A 20,475-nucleotide genomic window follows, 5' to 3' on the forward strand; every position below is an offset into this window, starting at 1 on the left:
TGATTTGCGGATTTGCATTTGATTGTTGTTGTTTTTGTCTCCGCCCACAGCAGAGACCCACATATTTGCCGTTATGATTACCCATCTGTACCGGTGGTCTTAAAGTCAAGCTATCTAGTTGATAAGCCTTTTTCAGAGAGGCTTCATAGAGACACATTTTGTCTACTCTACTTTTAATAACTTCCATTCCACTTCCCGTCACCTCCCATTTGTCCTTTTTTTTCTTCTTCTTTTTTGTACTACTTTATTTTTTTCACAAAAGAATGAGGAAGGCAAGAACAGTGGCTGAAGGCCAGCATGCAGAAAATAAATTCAGTACTATGCGATAAGAAAACAAGGTTATGTCAGTTGTGTAACACTAACACCTTACCCTTTCTGCCTCCACATGCTGGACAGTTTTCTCAGTAGTTGTAAATCATAATCATACTTTTTTTTAAATATCAATATACTGAAATTAGTCCTATACTCAAACATCACTCTCCTACTTCTTCTGGCACACTCAGCTTTGGCTGACCAACAGCCAGGATGTTTCTTGTCAAGGTTAATGGAACGGAGTGGGGCATATGTTCTCTCTCCCTCTCTCTCTCTCTCTCCCTCTCTCTCTCCCTCTCCCTCTCTCTCTCTCTCTCCCTCTCTCCCTCTCTCTCTCTCTATATATCTTTCTTTTCTTTTGCAGAACGTTTTTCAACTTTCACAACGTGATGTCTTGGCGTAAAGTGGTTGACTCATCGCGTCGTAACATCTGGCACAGTGTTGTGTGAGTCACGGTGGATGAGGGTGTCCTGTTGAGACCGTGTGGAGGTGCAGCGGTATGTGTCTAGAGCGGCCTAGAGGGATGCGGGAACGAGGCCCAAAACCCAGGAATGAGTCAGCATTGATGCAGTTGGGATTTGGGGATTTTGTTTAGATGCCTGAAATAAGGTCTTTGGTTAACCCAAGTTTAAGACCTCCTGATTGCATTTACGCATTTACGCTTTGGAAATCATAAAATAGTGGCCTCCGATGATCTTGCTGGTATTGTGAACGTTTGTTTGCCACAGACTTTTATTTTCTGCAATAATCCATAATCCAGTGGAAAACCCCCATTGGCTATTTGTCCAGGGAACCAGTGCGATGCTTACTTCCAGGTCGGCCAATAAAAAGACGCCATCCTGCAGCACCTCTAGTGGGCTTCAATTAAAACCCTGAGAGCACATCGTACATCCAATCCACCAGTCAGATACACACCATCAGGCCCATTTGGGACTTTATAATAACATCGGCCTGTGGGGGGTAGTGAGCATACAGTTAAACAATGGGTGTATCGCCGATGTGGCGAAAAAAACTGAGGAAGTTCAATGCCTGTGAAGTCCTTCACCACACGTCGGCACTTTCTCTGCGATGTGGTTATCCATAAATGATATCTATGAGGAAGCTGCTTCCTCATAACCACTGGATGAAATAAAGGCAGCTTGAAGATCTTAGTCTTTCTATGATTGCCTCAAGCTAGAACATTATAATTAGGTGTCCTCTCGAAGACCTTGAACTGCTGCATATTTAAAACAGGAGGAGAATGAGCCAAAAGTTAAGGAGCCGTTAATTACTAATAGGATATCTGTATAGCGACTGTTTCGGGGACCTCGTTCAGGGATTTGTTTCACAAAACAGGAAAATGAATTAATGTGAGATATGGTTTCTTTGAAAGCCGCTGTCAAAAGAGGGGACGACTTGATTGGCGGGGAACAGCGTAACCCAAGAGCTCAGGCAATTCAAGACAGGAAGTCAAATTGCCTTTTGTATTTTGGCTCCCAGGTCAGAAGTTAGAAGTTTGTAGCTACTTTGATATCCAAAGCGCTTCATCAACTCGTTTGTGTGCTAAGATGAGCATTTTAATAGTAACACTGAAAGAAACAGCTAAACCTTAGCAGAATAAATTATTGCAGAGGTGAAGTTGTTTGTAGGAATGGCTCAAAGGGATTAACAAAGCAGAGCTTCAAAAAGAACCATGTTGCAAACACATGTGTCAAGGTTGGTCGATCCATCACATTAGTCATCACATCTCTCAACACCTATTAGATTGATCACCATGCAATTTTGCAAATACATTCATGGTCCCAAGAGGATGAATTCTATGACTTTGGTGACTTTTCCTCCTGCTTCACCGGCAGGTCAAAGTTCTCACTTACCATAATGGATGGATTGGCTCCACATTTTCAACATGCATGGTCCACAGAAGATACATTTTAATGATCCTATTGATCCCTCAACTTCTCTTGTAGCTCCACCATGAGGTTGACACTTGTGTTTTTGAATGAACTGTCTCAACAACTGACGGATTGCGGTAACATTTGGCACATTTGGCTCAGGATTCATTCTAATTTGTTTAATTACCTGATTTTTTTTTTATCTAGTGCTTTGATCAGTTCAGAATTTGCATTGTCCAACACTTACATCAGCCTTAATTTACATGTGTAATCAGCAAATTAAAATAAACTAAGATAGGAAAAGTGGTTACTAAACCTGATGAACATCAGCGCATAGGCAAATAGTTTCACTCTTGTGGAATACTACAATTTGCATGTATCTAACTAAAGGCTATTGTCAAGGAATATTTTTGATTTTTTACAAAACCAACATTCACAAATATTCAGATGGCAAGAAAAATACAGAGTGATTGTTCATAATTACTTTTTAATTAAAAACGTTACCTTTCCCAAGAAACAGGGTTAAACTAATGGAAATTAGTGGACATGCTGCTGTACATTACAAACTGTTGTCAGATAACATTTGTTGGACTACAAACTGAAATGATGATGTTACATTACATCACACTCCCTATTTCAAAAATGATATCAAGAAAAGAACACAAATACACCAATATATTATGTGATATGTGGCTATAGGAAATAATTTCAGTTACAGTATATACTTTGTATTTATAGCCTACCAATCAAATCCACATCATCTGTAATGACTTGAAACATGAAGGCCCCACCCATTTCCCTTCGCTGCAGTTAACTGCTTCAGAAACTGGATCTCTAATGTTTTATACCCTACTTGCCAGAGGCCTTATTTACTGAATGAGTAAATATTTCAGCATGTGAAATATATTCCACACTAAATATGGAAAGGTAATCTCTTTTTTGCATTATGCTTTTAGCTCAACACTATGAAATATCACAGGGTGGTAAACCACCTTCCATTCTTTGCTCTGTTCACTGTTTTAAATATATATATATATATATATATTTTATGTGAATTCTTTTATTTTCTTACGTGTTTGTATAAATTAGTTTAATTGTATAAGGCCTACATTATTTTGTGTTTTCTGTGTCCATTTTTATATTGCGTACATTTCAAATCTCTCATTACTTTCATAAACAGAGAATTAAAGACTTGTAAACTGTACAGCATCAAAATAGCTGCACGAATCACACTACTATGAAAACATTAATGTTGATAGGCTGATAGAACTGTCTGTCAACTGTGTGTGTGTACTCGCTTGCGATGCCCTCTGATTGGTCAGTCTCCAACTTGCCATCTTTTTCTATTGGTCCATTCTCTGACCGCTCGCGACAGACCAGGAAGAGACGCTAACTGGCCGCCTGCCAGGTAAATATTGAACAGAGGATGCTAGCAGTGCCCATGTCTGACAAGACAAACAGACAGCAACTCCTGGATAACTGGAGCAAAGATGAAACCACATGCTTTGGCGAGGACGTTAAGGTATTTCACAACCACACAGTTGCTTGTCTTCACAGTTTGAAAAAGGAGAAGTTAAAGGGTGCGGCCTGCTGTCATTAGCTTTCTGGCTAACCTCAGTGCTAACGTTATGATATTTAGCGGTTAGCTCAATAACTGCATTATCCTCAAGCTAACACGTTATGAGCTAAGAAGCTGTCTGGCTGCCCCGGACGGGTCGGCAGCCGATTGTATTCACGTTACAAACGTTAACGTTAGGTAACAGGTCGTTTGTTCTGCTCGTGCTGAGAATGTTTCCAAGGAAAGACCAGCTGGGATTAGTTAGCTAACGTTAAGGTGTGTGGCTTGAGTCAGGTCGGGCTCTGGGTTCAACATTACGTCTGAATTCGAATGTGAATCGTTGATTTCACAATCAAGTAATGATCATGTTGAGCATTATCTTGACACGCGGTGGGGAATGAATACAGAAAGCCGTGTCGATGATGATGGCTCCACCAGTTCATCATGTAAACAAAGCAACAAGACAAGTCGAGTAACGTCTCCTTCAATAAGTTACTGTTCTCTTTTCTCTATGTTGTCCCCATCGTCGTAGGTTAAAAATCGTAAAAAGACATATAAAGTCGTTTGGATTCAATGTTTAATTTGGTTAAATTAGTAGAACACGCGTCTCCAGGTCGCGTTTAACAAGGCGTGCATTTCGCTGTTTGTGTCTGAGCAGTCCGTGTGCCTGTGAAAGGTTTTGGGATCAAGTCTGCGCATGCTGTGGTCACCAGGTTCCCCAGGGACACTGATTATTTATTTTATTAAGAAGGGTCAGTAGTCTGACAGTGATTTTCCCAATCCTCCAAGGATTTTGGTGTGGTGTTTCATCCTGATGTTTACAGTATCTGTTGGGAGGGTGCATGATATGAGCAGGTCTGGGATCAGCTGTGGTAGCTAACTAAAAATGGATAGGTAGTTTGCTTTAGCTGACGGAATTACATTCCTCGCTGTCACTCAGTAAACCAAAACTGAAAACACCTTAGGGTTACAGGTGCCTGTGATGAGTCACTGGCATCACTGATCATTCTGGGATACCTGCCTTATAGGAATACCTGTGCATTCAGGTGGATTGGAATGCGCACAGATACAACATCAGGTTACATTTAGGGCATGTATTTTAGTTGTAGTGTTTTCTGCAAGAGAGAGTGCAGGGTTTAATTACATCTCAGTGGGTTTACAGCCAACCTCATTTAAGGTGGATTAGATGAGGATTTGTGTGTGTGTGTGTGTGTGTGTGTGCGTGTGTGTGTGTGTGCGTGTGTCAGCCCTCTCCATACACACACACACACACACGCACACACTAGTGTACAACACCCTTCTACCAGCCCCACTGCAACACACACAAAATAAAATAATCCTCCCTGTAGAAGCAAAGTCCATGTCACAAAACACCCCCGATGTCCTCATGATATGCAAAGTAGGTGCACATACAGCGTGTTATGATCAGTGTTGCACATAGCAACACTATGCGAGCTCAGCTCGTATGGATGTTGGGTCCTATACAACGAGTTTGAAAAACTGACTGGCACAGTTAAATGCTTAGATTACTTTTTGTTTTTCTAAATATGTTATGCTAAAGGATTTGAAATAATGAATATATCTTCTAGGCAATATTGAGAAAATTAGATCACAATTTTTTTAATAAATGGAAATACTAAACACCATCACGCTGACTGGTCTGCCTTTTAGTTTAGTGGTGGTGACATGAAGTCATGTGACCGTGTTATTATAATGTATAGTCTAATAGCCTTTTGTACAAGAGTGTGAACACCACTGTATAATAGCATAAAGTGTTCTTCATTGGTAAAGATCATCTTGCTGAACAAAAACGTGTGAGTATATTTGCCACTGAGATTATTTTCTACTGTAATCCAAAATCCAATAGAAAAATCCATCAGCCTTTTGTCGAGGTTACCAGGCCTTATTTTCTACTTTTATTCATAACATGATATAATTGTATATAATATAATACAAACACTATTTCAATGTACGAATTAAGTTGGAGGTAATTGTCTCTTCCTGGGAAATATACGCAGCACCAATCTGGCCACTAGAAATGTTTCAATTACATTTAGTTGTCTTTGCTTGGAGGCTTGTACTATTGTTTTTTCTTCTAGTGTTCCTGTGCCATTGAAGTTATCTTATTTGCCTGTTTTAGTTTTAGGTATCGGACTGAGAGCCTGTAGCCATGGATGGGCATGCTGCCAAAAGCAATGAAAGCGCTTTCCCAAGCTTCGTGGACCTGGATGACTTTCTTAATAAGCACGATTCGAACTTCATCTGGCTCCTTGTTGGTAAGTGCTCTGTGTGTGCGTGTGCGTGTGTGTGTGTGTGTGCGGGGGGCGGGGTATATTTACGGATCAGTGGATAGTTTTTTTGAGACTTCTGAGTTATCTGTCAACAAGCGTTCAGGGGAAATTTCTAATAGTTTTCCAAATCCATCACTGGTATGACTACTACCATTACTGTAATGCTGCGTTCATTTATTTATGCTTACTGGTCTTTATCATGTCAGGAAAACTAACTCCCGTGTCTAGTGAATGAGTTTAACAAATGCAGTTTTACTTACTGTTTGTATTATTCCCTGTATTAACAAAGCGGGCTGTGTTTTTTGTCTTTCAGCCACCATTCTGTCCTGTGGATGGATCATCTATTTAACTTATTACAACTCCCGCAACATCGGCCTCATCTTCACCCTCATCATCAACAGACTCTACAAGGATGGCTACATTCATATCGGTGTGTTGATCCGGCGCCCGTCACACAGTGATGAATAGGGGAGGGGAAGCGCTGCCAAAGCTTTCAGTCCAAGGAGCTAACTCGGCCCGCTGAATATTTCATGACGAGCTGGCTTCTCTGTGATTTATCTCAACAGAGCCTGAATGGCAAACTGCAACCAACACCTGACACAGAACTTAATTTATGAAAGCACCCCGAGGACGTAAATCCAAGTGTAACCATGCGATTTATTTTTGTTTTTAGCGAGTGATTAGTTTCTTCCAAAAAACATAATTTCTTCACTAAGGTGTACACCTGGTCCGGAGCATCTGCTCTGTCATACAACCCCAAATACTTTACACTCCAATTAAGCTAAAAAAGTCAGAGCGTTACTTTGTAATGAGATGTGGTTGTGTTGAATGTTTTATGAGGGGATTAACAATTTCACAGCAGACACCTGCAGCTAACTGGCTATGAGTAAATATCAAGAGCAAATGGGATACCAAAGCAGCATTACCATTTAATTGAATGAGGAAGGCATGGTTCAGTCTCTTTGCCAACACATGTTGCCAGTCAATCTATTTCCATAGTCCGATCCATAGTCGGTGCTTAACCAACACATGACGGGGGCGGCCCTTAGTTTGGAGAAGCAGAAATGAGCAGCAAATCACGGGAGCAGAGCAATGTAAAACATACATTAGCCAACTTTTTAGAATAGAGCCCCACATAACAAAAAAGTCAGAACTAGCATTTCCAAAAAGAACGGAAAACGCAAGGGCACAAACGTTTGGAAATAAACACAAGAAGAGAAAAAACCCTTTTTAACCATCGGCAGTTAGGTACAAACACACATTTGTTACGTGATGTTCAGGTGTGAATGTGCCTGAAGTCGTGTGTCGTCATTGCCGAGCCCGGGTCGAGTGGAAATTCCTGCACAGATTGACAGGGAGGCCCTGACCAAAACGGGCTTCCTCGTCACTGGACAAAGACCACAAACATGAGGAAGTGTTTTGGACGATGATGATGACGATGATGATGATGGTGGTGGTGGCAGTTGAATCACTCAGGTGTTGTCGTAATTGAAACGGAAAAAGGCGCGTTAAGAGCCCAAAATAATTAATGATGGAAAACCACGTTCAGTGTTCTTCCTCGAGGACGGCTCTGACCTACTTGTTATACAATTAGATCCTAATTAAGATTTTATTTAATTTTTTCTCAATGGGATGAGATAACTCCCAGACTGTTTGTTTATTTATTTATCTTTTTAACGAGGCTCGCACACCAATCTAATTACATCTTTTGTTTACCTTTAATGAATTTAATAATACGTCTTTGACTTACCACCGCTGTGTTTAAATACAAACCTGTGTGCTTTTTTGAAATTGGAATCCTATGACTTCATATCATATTGCTGCACTGTTATTGGTTTTTTTGGCAATCTGATACCTGCACTCTGTTGTGACTGAAATGTAAAATGTGTCTGAACGCACCGCAGGCTCCTTCTCCTTCTCAGTGCTGTCGGGGAAAGTCATGTTCAGAGACGTCTACTTCATCAACCAGGACATGTCTATCAGGTAACCTGGCCTGTGCTGCGTTGTTTGCTTCTGCTCTCTCCCCTCTATAAACTTCCTTATTGATATCCTTTTTTTGTTATCTGATCTACAGGATACAGGATGGCTTCCTCATATTCCGCTGGTGGAAAATGTACAACCCAAAACAGAAACAGCATGGTGAGTTTAAGAGATTGTCATTAGCCAGGGGCCAGTTGTACAACACTCCTTTGGTTAAGATTTTCCTTAAAGTTCAAGTTAAGGTTTCTTTATAATAGAAACACCCGCAAGACTTCTCCTCAGGGTTCCCTTTAAATGTTCACTTAAGTCTTTCAGGTTTTCTCCTGATATTGGTCTTATACTTAAGGAATCCCTTAAGGAAGCACAGAAGAGAATAAAACACACTTCAGGAACCTCACACTCTAGGTCCGACATAAGCCTATAACCATGGCTGAGTTTATAGCGCTAAATGATGGAAATGAGAACTTCCCAATGTGCTTGTGATAAGTCGAACCCACATCAGGATTCAAGCGCCCGCACGATATGAAGATCAGTTTCACAGAAGAAAACAAATGTACAGTAAGTCTTTAATTAATGAAAACAATAAAAAACAATGTTGTAGCAAAATGGCCTGGCAGTCCCAACCAACAGTTTCCATGGAAATTAGAATTGTACCGCTCTCAAATCTTATATATCTTTTTAAATATATAATATAATATATGATATCGTAAAACAAAATGTTTGACCTCCCTCTTAAAATGAACCACCACCTGGAAAATGAAGTCCACATGAGTTTGTTCTCTTGTCGCTAGACCCCAAGGCAGAGACCAGGCTCTACGTGACGGTTAATGGCTTCGAGTTTCACGTCTACAACCGCACCGACCTCTACGCCCGACTGCAGGAGACCTTCGGACTGGACCCGACGCTCATAACGCCCAAAAAAGAGGACGATAAGTGCCAAGAGGATCGAAACAAGACGCTGGAGAGGTACTTACCGAGGGATCGCCAAACGACGCGTTTTTCTGTTCAACGTTGGGGTCGTTTTAGAGAAAATCAAATTTTAACAACATCTTTTTACAGTTTAAGTAGAACTAATAATGACATTAAGACAATTACAAGTTCTTGATAGCGGAGTACTTTGCACTATCACTGGGTAAATGCCAAATGTGCTCCCTTCCCTGTCTGTTATGAGTGTCTGCACAGAGTCTGCTGATGTCATTTCCCTCTGAAAGCCAAACGAATAGGGCCGACTGGAAAACGTGCCACCGTTAAACTGTTGTGAGACTGAATGTCTTCTGGTCCCCTGTGTAGCGTGAACATCAGAGCAGAGAGTCCAGACCACACGTCATCTTGGCGCTCCCTCATTCCTGTCATCAAAGTTAACATCAGCACCGTGAGTTCCTTTTTAAAATGTTCTTTTTTTAAGAAGTAGCTCAAGAGCTTTGCTGTGTTGAGGCCTTGTTCCTTCATTCCATGCGTGGTTTCGCTCTCCCGCAGGGTCGCTTGGCGTTCGGGAACCACTACCTCCCCCAGACGCTGTGCGTGAACTTCGAGGATGCCTTCCTGACATACGCCACCAAGCCTCCGTCCAGCCACCTGGACCAGTTCATGCACATCGTCAAAGGCTCGCTGGAGAACGTGCGCGTCATGCTGGTTCCCAGTCCGCGCTACCTCGGCATGCAGAATGACGAGTAAGTCAACTACTGATAATTGAGCTGTGAAATCCCCCGTTCTCAAAGGCTGGCATCTCCGGAGGGCTCACCGTTTTCATTCGAGGGGGAAATCCATATAGAATCTATACAAAAGGGTAATTCACAATGTAGCAGATTTGGTATCCTAAAACGGTTCAGAATGAATGCTCTTGTCTGAAGAATAATGACGTGAAAATATCCTTTGCCATCCTTTAAGCATACCATAATTACCAACATTAGATCATTATGAAGCTTGAAAATATAAATAAAGGTCCGCACTCTTGTCGCTTCCGCCAGTGCAATTAATAAATCACACTTAATGGAGGTGCAGTGTGTTTTTTTAAATTTATGTTTTCAGTCCAGCAACGGCCTCAAATGGACCACTTTACATTCTTCATCATTGTAAAGTTTGAAATGGATAATTCTGTGAAATTCTCTCTCTCTCACACACACGCCACCATGTGTTAATTGCAGATACTATAATAATGGTGTGTATATGTATATATCTCTCTCTCTATCTCTATTATCTGCACTTCAGCTGAATGAAAGGAAAAAGATTCCATGTGCCCTCTTTCGTTGAGGAGTCGCTCTGAATGTAAACTGTAGCCTCTTGAAAAGCCATCAGTGATTTCAACCTCTGACAGTCCTTGATGCGTCTTAAAGTTTTATTGGATTGTCCAGTGGGATGAAGCAAAGAAAAAAGCATATGTAAGAGGATGGCCACATTTAAGGTTGAAAGACCACGGCTGAAAGAGGATGGAGCTTCAACGCGCACAGAATATTTCATTCAGGCTTTGGTACCTTTTTTTTTTAGGTACCCACTAACCTGCTGCGACCCCGTTCTTCAAAATAGAGTTTGTAACCTCTGCATGTAATCTGTACTTTGCCTTCTAATCTCTGACCCGATGGATTTTCCCATCTAGACCTCCCAGACTGATGGGTGAAGGCTTTGTGGTCATGCAGTCCAACGATGTTGACATCTACTATTACCAGGACGAACCCGGTATGCTCATGAATACACACACACACACACACACACACACACACACACACACAAAAAGTTACCAAAGAAAAGACCTCAATACCATTAGTTTCTTTGAAATAACCTTCAGAATAGTTTCTTATGGAGAAATACTGTGTTTTGCTTTTGTTTAGGGACAATATATACGTGCACAAAGGTGACGCATTTACCTTTCGACCAAAACAGAAATATATATATATATATATATATATATATATATATATATATATATATCGCAAAAGAAAAAAAAATACAGCAACGTCAGTGTCTTTCCCCAATACAGTGCAGCCCTTCTATCAAACAACCTTTTACACTTCAGCGCTAGCGAAAAAATGCACAAAGGTGACGCATTTACCTTTCGACCAAAACAGAAATATATATATATATATATATATATATATATATATATATATATATATATCGCAAAAGAAAAAAAAATACAGCAACGTCAGTGTCTTTCCCCAATACAGTGCAGCCCTTCTATCAAACAACCTTTTACACTTCAGCGCTAGCGAAAAAATATGAGCATAACCAATGGATGTTGGGGAAGTGATAATTGCACACGTTGCTTGTGTTTTTGTTGTTGTTTTTTTGTGTTGTTGCCGAGAGTAGTTTCGTTTAAGGCTTGAACACTTTGCGTGTGTGTGCGTGCAGGTCTGGTGCCTGAGGAGCAGGAGGGTGGGGAGGAGGCGGAGACGTGCAGTGAGGGCGATAAGCTTCAGGACCTGCCTCCGTGCTGGGGTCTGGACATCGTCTGCGGAAAAGGAACCGACTTCAACTACGGCCCCTGGGCAGATCGGCAGAGGTGAGTGATGATCCCGCACAAACCCGCTCTGTTTTATCGGCTTTAGAGTATCGTTTTTTTTCGCTGACATGGTCTTGCAGTCACACAAACTCTTCGTTTCCTCAGGGACTGTCTGTGGAAGTTCTTTCTGCCGGCTGACTACCAGTCCATGAAAGTCACAGAGGTGGCCCAGCCAGGAAAACCCAGGCAGATCCAGGCCTTCGAGCTGCGCATGAACATCATCGCTGACGCCACCATCGATCTGCTTTTTACCAAAAACAGGGTGATCTAGAACTCCTCCTCCCCTCCTGTCTTTATGCCTCATCGTGTTTCAGCTGTCGATATCGGTTCATGTTTTATGCTTTTTCAAATTTTCATCCCGTAGAGGCGCAGGGATTTTTCACAAAGCTGAGCATGTGAAGCGCATACTAAACATCAACACAAATGCACATTGAATAAAACCATAAAAAAGGCAGGGAAAGATTGTCGAGCTATTGCCTCCTTTTTTGACATATTTTAATTCAGATTTGAGGACGTTCTTTTATTCTTAAGGCCACTTCACTGATGATTTGACTGCTCTGTTTACTCTCTCCCCTCCCCATGCTCCATTCATCCCCGTTACTAGGAAACCAATGCCATCCATGTGAATGTAGGTGCAGGCTCTTACCTGGAAGTCAACATCCCCATGACTGTCGGAGAGAACGGTAAGTCTGCGTTTTTTAAAACAAAAATAAGACGAGCAGACAAAAATGTCAGCACTTGGATCAGTTGCCACAGCAGATGTACCGCCGGCTTCAAGGCAAAACATTTTCACATAGAAGCGCGCGTCAACAGTTTGCCCATCACTGGGGATGATCTGTTGCACTGAATAATGGCTGAACCGCAGCCGCGTGACGAGAGGCTTCTTCAAAAGTCACGATGAACTCCTCCAAGATTCCTTTAAGTGGGTCAAATTTGGGTTTTTAGTTATTTCTCACATATTGATGTCCACTGAGGTTAATCACAGCAGTTCATTTTCCAATATGAATTGTTCTCCATCAGCATCAATGCTCTGATAATGTCGTTTTCAGACACAGTTAGCGACTAGCTGGCGAAACATAGTGTAGCGTTTAGCAGCAGATATTGTATAGAAACAGACATTTACCTCAAGAGTATGGTGTTATAGTGACTATAAACAGAGCTAGAAGAGGGTAAATATTAAAATTTTCAATCATCAGGTGGACACAAACCACATGAGTGATGACTCTAGATTGTGAAATTAATATGACCAAAACACAATACCAACCTCTGTTACCTCTCCACAAGGAATTAGCAGAAGTAACGAGTGTGTTACCAATAAACCAAAATGAAGAGAGAAAAGAAAAGTCTCTGTACTTGTGTAACTTGGATACAAAAAGTTTTATTGTTCCAAATAGTCCCCGTCGAGCCCTCAGTAATCCCGTTACATCCCGTTGCACTTTTGGTCAGGATCCTAGCATGGCCATCGTCAGGACTACCTAGGGGAAGGAGAGATCAGCCCCACTCCGCTGCAGCACACAGCGCTGGCCCCTTGTTTATTCATATTGAATAATGTCCATATTTCACCAATTTCGACATCGCATGTCATTGGGTCCTCTGCAAATACACTCGGCGGGTGTATCCAGAATAAAAGAACTGACCCCGGGGAACGCTGACAGTCTTAACGCTGATGGATCCGAGGATCGTGTAATAATTCATCGCGCCGAGCTCATAACATTTTGTCAGTCATCAGTCAGTGCCCTCCTCTGTCTCCAGAAATGCAGTTACCATAAGTAACGGTTCAAATGTTGCCGGTAAATGACATTATTTGCGAGAGCTAAGCCCCAGCTCTGGGTTTTGAGGATTGATGGCCGTGCCTGTCTGTCCCTCTCCTCTGCCCTCAGGCTACTCTCCCACCATCAAAGGCCAGCTGCTGCACGTGGACACCACCAGCAGCATGCAGTACAGGACTCTTCTGGAGGCCGAGATGCTGGCTGTAAGTAGAAGCCGACGCAATGTCAGAAACGTGCGTACGCACAGGAAGCGCTGTGCCACAAGTGAAATCATGTGGCGCCTCTCCCTCTTTTTATATTTCAGTTTCATGTCATCGCCAGCTACCCTCGGGTGTGGAACATGCCTCAGTCCTGGCAGTGTGAGATCGAGGTGTACAAGGCCACGTACCACTTCATCTACGCCCAGAAAAACTTCTTCACCGGTGAGCTCTCCAGCAGAATGACGGCGCATCTTGCGCCGCATTTTGTCGCTCAGCATTTTTGACGTGAAACTAAAGTAAAGTTCCCATTTATTTCCCGCTTTATCACTGTTCCTTCTGCTCTTTCTTCTAGATTTGATCCAAGACTGGGCGAGTGACAGCGCCCCAGACATCTACTCCTTTGTGCCCTACTCCTGGAAGTTCAAGGTCCTTTTCCACCAGTTCGAGATGATCTGGGCGGCAAATCAGCACAACTGGGTCGACTGTTCCACCAAGCAGCAGGAGAATGGTAAGGAAGGAGGTCTCAGACGCAGCATCTGTCAAACAGTCCAGCTGAGTTGAGCTGACTGTTTTATTAGTTGTTAATTAATATTTTTAAGTGTATTTATTATGACTAGATGTTTTAGGTATTTCATATATACAAAAACAAATAATTTGCCATATTATAGAAAACATATATATATATATATATATATATATATATATGGTATAGAAAACACCATATTCTTCATTTTTTATTTTTTATTTTCTCAATAATTGCAGAACTCTAAAAAGATTCAAGTAAAGCGCACACTTTTTGGCCCCTCAACTAAAGTGACATTAAAAGAAAAAACACAGTTCAATTTTCATGGATAAAATTCTTTATACTATTGTAATTGGGTCATACAGTAGTTTTGGAGTTAAACTAAATGGGCCTTCTGTTACATTTGTGTTTAGCATTAGCATTATCACTGATGCAAAAAAAACAACAACAAAAAAACAATGAAAAGAAATTCAGCCACGAAAGCAATCAATGACTTAATGCCTCTTGAGCACTGAAAGCAGATTTCCGTGACGGGATACTTTGACTCTATTAAGTCATGATATATTGTACGTACAGTACACACTCCACTTAATCCCAGGGCAGACTAATCAATGGCATTATTGATCTCCTGTAGTGTACCTTGCGGCGTGTGGCGAGACGCTCAATATAGACTTCACTTTGCCTTTCAACGAGTTTGTTCCCACCACCTGCAATACCCGCTTCAGCTTGAAGGTGAGCCCTGCTTTATGTGGATAAGAGTTTTCTATCCCACGCATGTGTGGCTTCACATTCTGTTTGTTTTCTTATTGGTTGGATGCTTTTATATTTCTACCCGCCGGCTAGATTTTAATGCTTTGATGCCGACAATAAATTTGTGCGGGTGAATGCACTACTACACTTAAATATATACATGCATATATATATATGTGTGTGTGTGTGTGTGTGTGTGTGTGTGTGTGTGTGTGTGTGTGTGTGTGCGTCGTCCTACTCAGGCGGAGGATACAGACATGCGACTGTCCCTGCCAGAGTGCCACCCGAGCCGCGACCCCCTCCTCACCGTGGCCAAAGAATACCAGAACGTCAAGCTGCCCCCAGACATGTTCACGCCGGGGGAAAACCAAAGCGCTCCCCCTCCCAAACCCACCAAGTCCCGCTGGAGGAACATCACCCACGCAGAGTGAGTTTACCTTGGGGCTTATTTCTCTCTAGTTGTGGGGGAGGAGAGAAAAAAGAAGTGTGTGTTGGCAAAGAGCAGGATGACTCATCATCGTAACACACTGACTCACATCAATCCGAGGTAGTAGGTGGTCATTTCAAAGTAAATGTATCACTACCCTTCACTCTTTATGCTTTGCTTGGTTCAATAGTTGCTGCCACGCTTGGTTTAAAGTGAGATACAATAGCCTGTTTAGTAGGGCTGTTTTTGTTTTTGGTATTTGACATGATGATGATGATGATGAGAGGTATACACTTTTCAAGCTTTTATTATGCGTCGAACATGTTTTATTTATTTTTTTAATCCGTCTTGGTCTGCAGCCCTTTTGGAGAATTCTGCAGAGCGGGGTCCGTTTCCGGGTCAGGGGGAGTTCCAAAAGGTGCGGGAGAACATTTAGTGGTTCGGGGAGCACGCGTGCATCGTGCTCTCTGCACACGATAAGTCAGCGTTTCAGATAATTTACAAGGCCAGACTATACTGATGTAGCACCACTGCGAGAGACCCCCCCCTGGGAGTCGACGTTCAAATTCTGTCCGGACCGCTGCACTCTGTGCTGCGGAGAAATCAGCCGCGACCCATTCGCTTGTCTCTCGCTCCGACTCTGCGGGCTCGGATTGAACGCTCCATAAAGCGACGCGATGTACCGGAAAATCCACTTGAAATGATGATAAACTCGGTACTATGACTGAGTGTGTATTTTATTTATCTTTTTCTCTCCTTGCACAGAGCCGGCTGGGTGGATTGCTGGAGCGTACCCAACTTCTTGCTCATCATTGACTACACTTGGCACCCCATTTATCCCCAGAAGGCCGATGAGCAGCTCAAACAGTCGCGTAAGTTCGCTGCTTCAGTGTCCAATTCCGTTTGTCGTTCGGTCTAAAGCCAGCCGGAACAAAATGGCCGTGTGAGAATTTGTAACAATCGTTCATGTCTTTGCTCAGTCGGCCTGTCCGCCCCCCCTCCCCCCTAACTTGCCTGTGATTTGTGTGTGAAGTGTCTGAGATGGAGGAATCCATGCTGTCAGCTCTGCGTCCCCCAGAGCACACCGGGGTGCACCTCAACGCCCAGCCACGCTACACCACCAAGTCTGCCTCCGCCACCCACAGCCGGATGCCCGCGGACCCCACGGAGCTACCCCCCGACAGACTTCACGTGGAGATGGAAATGTCCCCAGATTCTCAAATCATCCTCTACGGTCCTTTGCTCCGGGCGCTGATCTCCATCAAGGTACGGAGATCTTGCCGTCCGGCTCCGATAACAGAGCTCTGGGTTTCCGTGGCACCGTTTGGTAATTCGTCCTCGGGCGTTGATGTTTTGCATTTGACGTAATCAGGAGGTCAATGGAATGGTGTGGAGGCTCGATGTAGATTTTGGGTAATGGTAAGTCAGGAAAAATAAATTGGTGTTTCTCACAGGAAAACTATTTTGGTGAGGACGACATGTACACAGACTTTGAGGAGGCGGTGTCCAGTCCTGTGTTGTCCACCGCCACCTCCTCGGGCCTCGGTTGGTCTCCTCTGGGAATGGAGGACAGCGAACAGAGGGAAAACTCAAACATCCATCCCCTGGACCTGCGCCCCTGGGACATCACCGTGCTCATCAACCTCTACAAAGTCCACGGACGACTGCCGATGGTAAAGACCTGTAACCGGCTAATAGTTCACTTTGATCGTTTGGATTTCCTTTTTAAAAAACGAGAGAGAGAGAGAGAGTGTCGAAGTTTAGCAAATTGAAAGAAGAAGAAGAATAAGAAAGAAATGTAAATTTGTATTGATCCCCGTGGGGAAATTCTTCTCTACATTTGACCCATCCTTAGTTATTAAGGAGCAGTGGGCTGCAGTGAAGCGCACGGGGAGCAACTGGGATACAACCAAAGATTATGACACTGCAAATATTACTAAATTACATTGTTCACTAATATAATCGGCATGCAGCAGTAGAGACATTGGACCCCCCCCCCCCCCCCAAAATAAATCTGTATAATAGAATGTATCATATATCTAGAAATGGAAGAAGACATTGTGAACTTTCAAGGGAAGTGTGTAGATATAGTTTGAGTCCACTTTATTTACCACCATTAGTTTTCTCGCTCGCGAAGGAATTCTCTTTTAATTTACGTTTGTGTGCGTTATGTTATGTATATGAAACCCACGTGATGCACGACTCCTCATACTTCCTCACTTTCTTGGTGCCTCCAGCACTGCAGCAGCGAGGGTCCCGAAGGTCCGTCCGGCTTCTTGGAGCGGCTCTGTTTTGAGATGAAAAAGGGCTACAAGGAGACGATGCTTCAGCTGCTCCTGTCTCCCATTCACATCTTCATCAGTGACAACTACCAGGTCAGACACACAGCTGCATGTTATTCCTGATGTGATGTGCTGCTTATTATTTATTATTTATTAAACATAAATCTGACAAAACATACATCTGACTGCACCATATGGAGCATATAGTGCAGTCAGATGTATGTTTTGTCTGTGTTTGTGTCCAGATGCTTGTAATGCAATACAGTCATAAACCTCAAATATGTTGCAAATCTACAGAAGCCCTGAGAGAAAGGGGGAAAAAAAAAAAGTCTGGTGATTTAATTGTTCAGTCTCGTCTAAATAGTTGTCTCTTCTGTGTTCATGATTTATGAAAAGGTGAGAAAAAAGTTCCCTCTTTTAAAAAAGAAAAACAAAAAGTGTCATCATTTACAGTTTTTTGTTGTTTTTTTTCAGTTTTTTTCATTCTCTCTTCCCTCTCAGGGCTTCCGTATACCACTCATGACTGAGAACAATTAATTCACAAACAACTGCTCTTTAATCTGGCAACTAATGGGGTGACTAAGTCCTTAGAAAATACCCTGAATGAAGCTTGCATAATCTAAAACCTATTTTTCACCAGCCACATCCTTGCATAAGCACCTGCATATTGTATAACCACACCGAATTGCTAAGCTTTAGCCACGAGTTGGATCCTATTTGCTGCTCGGAGTGAATATCTTTCCTTAATCCCTGACACAGCACTTTTATCCTTCATCTCGCTCCTCTACTGAGCTCAAAAATGTTGTGTGGCATGAGCAGGGATATTACGGCATGATGTTTTACTTAAGCATAAGTTGGTGATTATAGGATGAAAAACAATATTTGTGTGTGCATTCGTTCTTTTGACCACAGCGTCCCACAGCGGACGGGGTTTTGAGGGACGGCCACCTGAGCCTGTCGGGCCTGCAGATGAGGGCCCACGCCATGTTTTCCGCTCAGGGCCTCTCCCAGGGCAATGACACGCTGGAGTACGCCTGGCTCATCGACATGCAGGCTGGGGGGCTCACCGGCAGGGTCACAGTTCCACAGGTGTGTGTGTGTGTGTGTATATACGTGTGGGTGTGTGTATATATGTGTGTGTTTGTCTGGCTTATGTAAAAGAGCGATTTGGAATGTGTGCAGGGATAATTGCATGCTGAAGATTATGATTACATCATGGATCTTTAGGGTGTGTGTGTGTGTGTGTGTGTGTGTGTGAGTGAGAGAGAGAAGCGCTTCTGAAAAAGCTTGCTTGCACAAATCACCTGCACAATATGATATGAGCCAACCTTTGTGCATTCATAACGTTCAGTTTTTGTCGAGACTGTCCAAACAAGTCATCTTTTTTTATTACATAGCTCGTAGTGTTATGTTTGATTGTACCTCGTTTGTCCACCCCCACCCACGATAACTGCATTTCTTCTGCTCTTTGTTTGTGTATTCGCCCTCGCAGTAAATGTATCCATCGATTGTTTTGAAGCACTAACGGTCCTTTTTGTGCGCTTGTGATTATTAGGTGGCCAGTATGATAGAGTGGGGGGAGACTTTCCTTTTCCACGGGGTGTCCCGAGAGTTCCAGCTGGAACAGCCCAAGCCCTCCGTCATCTGCCAGCATGGCGTCGACCGCCGCATCTGCGACGCCAAGGTACAAACAGGCAGGAGACGACGGAGCGCTGCACAGCCTGATTCTCATTTCTCACAATTTTCTCTTCATCTGCTGTCGCTCTCCAGCGTTGGTTTGAACTAGTTAGCGGACGTGTGTGTGTGTGTGTGTGTGTGTGTGTGTGTGTGTGTGTGTGTGAATCTCACGCTGGGAGCTACCAGATCAGCTCATTAAAATGTTTTTATGTTGGTCAGAATTGTCCGTTGTGAAGGGACGTGTGCAAATGACATCAGATAATAAAAGGAGACCACTGTGAAGCTATGTCTAATGATGCATGACTCGGAGCCCACTTTTTGTTTCCTTTTTTTCGCTGTTGGAGAGACCGCCTCTGACAGCACAGCCGCTAACGCAAAACTGTTGATGTACTCGCAGCCACCACACACGGCTTATAACACCGTGATGTATGAAGTAGTTTTGAGAGAAAACAAGTCTGCTTCACAAAATGTTTTGTTTGTTTGCCAATACTAACAAGGATAATTTTTTAAAACTCCGCCTGAGAGCCCTCGTTAGTTTCTGACAACAGAGCAGCTGTGGCTACCGGCAAAGGAGCCGTGTGGAAAGCGCAGCCAGACTAAATTAAAGATGGCTTCCCTTGCAACCCCGCTGAAAAGTTTCCGGTACTAAACGATGGTTGTTTTCCCAGCTGAGCTGCCTGCCGGGTCACTGTCGCACATCGGAGGAGCTGAAGTACACCATGACCCGACTGGCCATGGATGGAGTCGACCTCTTCGTTGTGGAGCATGGCTGCGCTGCCAACATCAAGGTAATTGGCGGCAACTACTATATATTTATTTATTTCTAACACTTGAATGCATCTAAATCCATGTCATGTGCCTTTTTTTAATAAAAAATATTATTTGTTTAACCTCTCCAGACAGCCATCATTCATGTCGCCAACTGCAACCTGCACAACCAGGCAGTGGGCGAAGGCATCAGCGCCGTGGTGCAGGACGTAAACATCCGTCAGTACATTGAACAGCAGCAGCACAGCGAGGCGGCCAGGCTGCAGCCGGCCGGACTGGGTCAGGGTCAGCCGCTGGGTCTCGGGCAGCCCGCTCTGCTGCGACGCTCCGTCTGGCTGGAGGCGGGTTCGGTCAACCTGAACCTCATCACGGCCGACATTGCCCTGGCCGCTGACAATCCGGCCAAATGTGAAGTTCAGAGGCACTTTCTGGAGCTGCACGACGCTCACTCCAAAAGGTAGGAACACCCACCGTGTGTCACAAGCACTGTGGTATTTCTCGTTTATACTTTTGGCCATTATTGTTGAGTTGTTTAAAAACACCGTTTACAAAAGGAAAGCGTCAGTGCTGA

General features: G+C 43.2%; 1 protein-coding gene across 11 annotated transcripts in view; it reads left to right on the plus strand.

Annotated features, from left to right (window-relative positions):
• The first annotated feature begins 3,557 nt into the window (after positions 1 to 3,557).
• Positions 3,558 to 20,475, plus strand: part of kiaa1109 (KIAA1109 ortholog) — a 64,945-nt gene continuing 48,027 nt past the window's right edge. For all 11 annotated transcript variants that reach the window (XM_034563692.1, XM_034563695.1, XM_034563698.1 and 8 more), the window contains exons 1-25: positions 3,558 to 3,705; positions 5,882 to 6,017; positions 6,346 to 6,462; positions 7,937 to 8,015; positions 8,107 to 8,171; positions 8,804 to 8,978; positions 9,303 to 9,384; positions 9,489 to 9,682; positions 10,606 to 10,685; positions 11,358 to 11,508; positions 11,614 to 11,770; positions 12,113 to 12,191; positions 13,389 to 13,480; positions 13,582 to 13,699; positions 13,830 to 13,985; positions 14,635 to 14,732; positions 14,993 to 15,177; positions 15,943 to 16,049; positions 16,211 to 16,443; positions 16,632 to 16,850; positions 17,415 to 17,552; positions 18,372 to 18,548; positions 19,015 to 19,143; positions 19,805 to 19,924; positions 20,036 to 20,361. In XM_034563692.1, the coding sequence (XP_034419583.1) occupies positions 5,912 to 6,017; positions 6,346 to 6,462; positions 7,937 to 8,015; positions 8,107 to 8,171; positions 8,804 to 8,978; positions 9,303 to 9,384; positions 9,489 to 9,682; positions 10,606 to 10,685; positions 11,358 to 11,508; positions 11,614 to 11,770; positions 12,113 to 12,191; positions 13,389 to 13,480; positions 13,582 to 13,699; positions 13,830 to 13,985; positions 14,635 to 14,732; positions 14,993 to 15,177; positions 15,943 to 16,049; positions 16,211 to 16,443; positions 16,632 to 16,850; positions 17,415 to 17,552; positions 18,372 to 18,548; positions 19,015 to 19,143; positions 19,805 to 19,924; positions 20,036 to 20,361 (3,383 nt within the window). In that variant the 5' untranslated portion in view covers positions 3,558 to 3,705; positions 5,882 to 5,911. The remainder of the gene's footprint in view (positions 3,706 to 5,881; positions 6,018 to 6,345; positions 6,463 to 7,936; positions 8,016 to 8,106; positions 8,172 to 8,803; positions 8,979 to 9,302; positions 9,385 to 9,488; positions 9,683 to 10,605; positions 10,686 to 11,357; positions 11,509 to 11,613; positions 11,771 to 12,112; positions 12,192 to 13,388; positions 13,481 to 13,581; positions 13,700 to 13,829; positions 13,986 to 14,634; positions 14,733 to 14,992; positions 15,178 to 15,942; positions 16,050 to 16,210; positions 16,444 to 16,631; positions 16,851 to 17,414; positions 17,553 to 18,371; positions 18,549 to 19,014; positions 19,144 to 19,804; positions 19,925 to 20,035; positions 20,362 to 20,475) is intronic.

Source organism: Cyclopterus lumpus, chromosome 22, assembly GCF_009769545.1.
Source record: "Cyclopterus lumpus isolate fCycLum1 chromosome 22, fCycLum1.pri, whole genome shotgun sequence".
In the NCBI taxonomy this organism is placed as follows: domain Eukaryota; kingdom Metazoa; phylum Chordata; class Actinopteri; order Perciformes; family Cyclopteridae; genus Cyclopterus; species Cyclopterus lumpus.